Raw genomic sequence first — 5,304 nt, forward strand, 5'->3', positions numbered from 1 at the left:
TTTTTATCCCTCTTTTCCCATTCTCCCGACCCTCCCGAACCCAACCACGGAGAAGACCAGGAGCCAGAGGCAAAGGCCAGAAGCCAGAGCGCAGCTCTCACCCCAGCGTCCTCCAGCCGCAGGCAGAGGAGCAGAAGGGGTCTGAGTGCAAAGGGGGAATCACCAGGGAGGCCAGGGGACCCGAGTCCTGTCCTCAAGCCCACCTCGGCACAGGCGGCGCCCCCTCCAGACCTTCCTCCCTCAGCTCGGCTTCCCGGGGAAGCTCTCCTGTCTGCAGGCCCTGCTGGGACCCCAGAGGAAGGGGGGGAGTAACCGCCCTCAGGATGAGCTCTTGCCTGCATGGGGCCTCCTCCTCGCTGCCAGCAGGACACCCTAAGCTCGCTCTGCCTGGGGAGCTTGGAATCAATCCGTAGGGGGTAGCTTGCAGCCCTGGGAGGAGCAAGGGAGTGGCCAGAGGCCTCCGCTCTGCTCTCAGCTCTGTCCCAACGGGCTGGACGATCCTGAGCACCGCACCGGCCTTTCTGGGCTGACTTCCCGCTGGCAAGCACGGGCCCAATTGGCCCCCTGGAATATTCTGCATGGCTTGTGCAGCTGTGGGAAGTCCTCCGCATGGCCCTCCCCAACCCCAAGCCCGTCCACCCGCGCCCTCGCAGGTCCTCACCCGCCCGCCGCCAGCCGGCGAGGAGCAAGAGGCAGTCGGTGTGCTGCTGTTAGGAGGCCTTTTCAGGCAGCAAGTCGGACCGATGGGGACAAACGCTGGGATGCCCGGGCCCCCACGCGTGGCTCACGTAAGAACAGCCCACCTCTCTTCCCCGCTCTCTTTGCTCCTGCTCTTTAACAACCACTCGGTCAAATAACGCGTATGAGGTGGCCGTGTCCGCAGCGCGCAGCGTCGAAATGCCTCCCGAGCGGAGCGGCGAGGCCCTCGTCCAGGACGAACCTGCGACTCCGAGGCTGCAACCCAGGCAGAAGCACGAAGGGAGCCTGCTGCCCGCGCAGCCGGACGACAGAGGATTTCTCAACACCCCTTACCGCCTCCTCTGCCCACGGTCACTGTTACCCACCCCCGGGAGCCGCGATCTGCCTCGTGCTTCTGACCCAGGGGGGAAATCGGGGTGCTCCAGGCGTCTGTCCCCTCTCCTGCCGGGCCCCACCTTCCTACCTGCGTGCGCTCACCTGGTTTCCACGAGTCGGCGCCGCGAAGGCGAGGTCCAGAGGCTGGGATGCGGCCCTTGTGTGTTGGAGCCAACGAGGAGGCCCCACTCGGACTCGGGGGGATGCCTGACGGAGGCGGCTCCTCCCTGTGGGGTCCCTTGGCTGCAGGTGTCCCTGCTCACGGAGCTTTCCCTGAATGCCCTCGCTAAGCCTCTTAGAGGGCAAGTGCACCTTGCTGCCTCACTCTCCTTTTGTCCCGGACGCCTCAACATCTGCTCCATGAATAATAGCTTCTCTAGGGCCCTTCATAATTTACAAGGTGCTTCACCCGTATTTTCTCATTTAATCTTCTCAACAACGCCGTGAGATGGGATTATCGTTGCTCCTTCCTTCCAGATAAGGACCTGAGGCTCAGAGAGACGTCGCGAGGGGCCCAGGACCCCACAGCTGGACCCAGGCGATCCCACTCGGACAGGACTGAGCGCTTTCGGCCCGAGATGCTTCCTCATGGTCTTCTCCATGACGTCAGGAGACCCCGCTTCCCGCCTGGATCCCCAGCCTCCTGTGAGTCCCAGCACCCAGTTCTCACTGGGTCTCCCGCGCTGCCTGAGAGCCCAGGGCTCAGACACAAGACACAGGACGCAGCGGCAGCGTGGGAACAGATGGACGAGAGGCGAGGGCTCCGCTGGTGCCCACCCGGCCCCGCTGGTCTCACGGCCCGACCCTTGCTATGTCCTCGGGGGACGGCTGGAAACACACGGCGGGCTTTGGAGGGCTTGTTAGTTTGGGTTTGGTGATGTTTCTGGTTTGGGGTTTTTTTTTCCTGCACAGAATTAAAAAAGAAACACTAAGAAAAAAGTAAGCCGTTGGCGCAGGAGTCTTCTCTGAAGACAGGAAAGCACCTGGGTAAGGAAGGAGAGGCAGCCAAGCTGGGGAGACAAAGGCAGGCGTCTGGGGCTGGACGGTTCTCTCGGGCCAACGGGCGATGGTGTGCGTAGGCAGCAGAGAGGGTGCCCGGAGCGTTTCCTGCAGGACAGGAGGTCTGCGGACTCCAGAGCCACTGAAGCTCCCACAGTGTGGGACAAGCTGCCACAGGTCGGCCTGAGCGGGGGTGGGTGTGGCTGAGGGTGCCCGGGGTGGGGGACGGCTGCCGGCCCGCACTCTGGGAGCACAGACCAGAGTTCGGGGCTGCGAGGGACGCGACAGGCCAGCTCCAGGCCCGTCCTGCATGGACCCGCCTCCCAGCCACTTTCCAGCCACCCTGAGGATGCACTTGGCTGTTGTGCCAGCGAGAGACAGAGACCAGGAAGGCGGGCTAAGAGGAGGCCCTCGGGAAGCCAAGAGAAGTAAAATGGGAAATACGGAGGGGACGTGGGGCAGAGTGATGGGCTGGACCCCAGAGGTACAGGGGAACGACCGGTGACTGAGGGTGGGACGGAGCTTGACGAACAGGCGGGGGAGGACCCCTGAGGCCAGATGATGAGTAGCAGAGAAGGAAGAAGGGAAAACAATGGGCCCCAGGGGAGGGCAGAAGGGCACAGCGCTGCGACCCCCGCCTACCACTGGCAGCCGTGGGTCCTCGGAGATCTAACGGGCACCCGCAGAGGCCAGGCCACGCTCACTGGCTCACCTGCCACCCGCCGGGCTCGGCCGTCCTCCCTGTCCTCTCCCGGGGGGCTGGGGTCCTGCCCCCCACTGCTCTCCACGTGCTGATTCTGCTTCTAGCTCTGCGCCCCCGTGCCGGGGCGAGTCTAGGCACCGCAGCTTCTGCGCTTACCAGCCTCCCAAGAGAGTTGTAAGGGGATCACAGGGCGGATGTAAAAGGATTGTCAACTCACCAAAGGATCAGACGCCTTAGATCCTAAGTTTATTTCCAGGACTGAACCCGGCCAGTCCTTTGAAGGGGAGACTCCTGCCCCCGACACTCGGTGCCCCCTCCACATGTCCCGACTGGGTTGCTCTGGTCTGTCTGCCTGGCGTCCCCACGTCTTGCCACTGCCCCGTCCCTAATCAGAGGAGCCGAGGGGGAGCCCTGCTTGTGGGGAGAGAAGCTGGTTTACCCACATTTTCTAGTCAATTAATCCCCACTCGGGTCAGACTCGGGGACCTAGAGTTACAGCCTCAGAAGTCTTGTTCCTGTAGCAGATCTAGGCTTCCAGCCCGTAGAATCATCTAGGTGGATTCGCAAGGAGTCACTGAATATGCATGAGAGAGAGAGAGAGAATATGAATATGAGGGAAATGGCAGAGAAACCAGAGGAATTGTGGATAAGGACAAAGGGGGAGAAGACCTCGGGGACCGTGGCACCAATGTGGTCGGACAGGTTAGGGAGGAAAAGGTTAGGGAGAAACGAGGCGCAGGAGAAGGCTTTGGGAAAGGAATAAGGAGGCCGAGAGAGCGGAGCCAGGAGCCGGTGGCGCAGGCAGATGGAACAACGGAGACCGAGAGCAGAGCCAGAGGAGTGGGCACGCAGCGAGGCCTGACAGCCAAGCCCTGTGGGTTTCCGTGGGAAGCAGATGCTTCCAGGGAGCAGCAACCGATGGTCCCCAAGCACGTGGGTCCTTGTTGACTCCAGGCCCAGGGCAGCCTCCTCGGCAGCCAGCCTGAGCCTGGAGCAGCAGTGCAGGTCCAGGGAGGCAGATGCACGGCCGCCCTGCCCCGGTGGGGGCCCTGTGGCCTTCCCTCTGTCCTCCTCGGGCTCCTCCACCCCTGTGTGTCCCAGGAAGCCACGGGCTGCCCTATCACGCCCAGAAGGAAGCGGGCTGCATTGGAGGGGTAAGTGTGAGCCACAGCACAGTGTGCAAGGCTGAGCATGGGTGTGCAAGCTGTGGGAGGGGGGAGGCGGAGCAGCCTGGAGCCCAGTGCCAGGAGTCTGCCTCTGCTGGGGCGGGATGATCCCCAGCAGGGTACTCCCAGCCGAGGGGGGGTCCCCTCTGTGAGCATCCTGCAGCTTCCTGCTCCCGCCATGTTCCACTTTTGCCCAAGCACCAGCCTGCCTCAGCCCTTCTCTGCAGGAAGCAGCCCCAGGAGCTCTGGGGTTCTGGGTCGGAGGAACCTTGGGGCTCCCCTGGCCTCAGTCTCCCCGCTACTGCTCAGGGGTCACTTTCCACGGCTGCTGTGCGCAGAGGGCAGTATCTCCAAGACTCTGACTTGGGAGTCGGTGTCTCCACCCCAAGAGTCCGGGCTGGTGGGAAGGAAGCTCAGAAGGGCCCAGGGAGAGGGGGGTTTCCACTACCGCCACCTTCCCAGCCAAAGGGCCCCCCACGCTGTGCTCCTCGCTGCCACCCGCGGCAGGCACCCCCAGGACACCCCGGGACCCCGGGTGACGCAGCAGCCTGGAGGCCCGCACTTCTCCGCAGGCCGAGTCAGGGGCTCCCCCCCAGCCCCCACAACGCGGCCCAGAGAGGACGGGAGGGAGGGGGAGGGGAGGGGGGCGGGAGGCACCACTCGGTCGAGTGAAAGACAGGTACCGGGAGCCAGATGGGCCGAGCAGAGACAGAAGTTAAGTAGGAAGAGACGGTAAACAGCAGACACGCAGCCACCAGCCAAGCATATGCTTCGCAAGCAGGCGACACAAGCACCCAGTAGGGTTTGGGTGGGGGAGGGGACACGGCCCGCGGGACGGGGACGGGGGCGGGGGCGGGGGCGGGGGGCTCCCCACGGGCTGGGGGACCACGGCCGACCTCCCTCCGCGGGGCCCAGAAGAATGGGGCGCAGCCGCGCTGGCGAGGGCAGGGGGCCGGGAGGGCAGGGGCGGGCAGGGGCTGGGGCGGGCAGGGGCAGGAGCTAAATGGGGGCAGGTGCCAGGCGGGGCGGGGGCCTGGGGTCCCGGGCAGGTGCGGGGTAGGGTACAGGGCAGGACGTGGGGCAGGGTGCGGAGCAGGGGGCGGGGGTGGGGGGGCAGGGCATGGGGCAGGGGCAGGGTGCCTGGCGGGGGACGGGGCGGGTGCAGGGCAGGTGCCGGGCAGGAGGCAGGGCAGGAGGTGGGGCGGGGGTGCAGGGCAGGTGCAGGGCAGGTGCGGGGCAGGGTGCGGGGAGGGATGGAGGAGGGCTGCGGGGACCTGTGACAACGAATGGCACACGTGGAAGTCTGCGGAGCCAGGGACCACCTGCAGGGCCCCGGAAGCCAGGAAGCCCCCCCGCCCCCCG

General features: G+C 64.9%; 1 protein-coding gene across 1 annotated transcript; it reads right to left on the bottom strand.

Moving 5' to 3' along the window:
• Nucleotides 1-1,855: 1,855 nt before the first annotated feature.
• On the bottom strand, nt 1,856-4,708 carry LOC144304752 (uncharacterized). Its single transcript, XM_077883300.1, has 3 exons — nt 4,702-4,708; nt 2,058-4,227; nt 1,856-1,978 (listed from the first exon to the last, which is right to left on the bottom strand). Exons 1-2 carry the CDS (start codon nt 4,706-4,708, stop codon nt 3,269-3,271), a joined length of 966 nt encoding a protein of 321 aa, XP_077739426.1. The 3' UTR covers nt 1,856-1,978; nt 2,058-3,268.
• Nucleotides 4,709-5,304: the final 596 nt, after the last annotated feature.

Source organism: Canis aureus, chromosome 3 (genome assembly GCF_053574225.1).
Source record: "Canis aureus isolate CA01 chromosome 3, VMU_Caureus_v.1.0, whole genome shotgun sequence".
Lineage (NCBI taxonomy): Eukaryota > Metazoa > Chordata > Mammalia > Carnivora > Canidae > Canis > Canis aureus.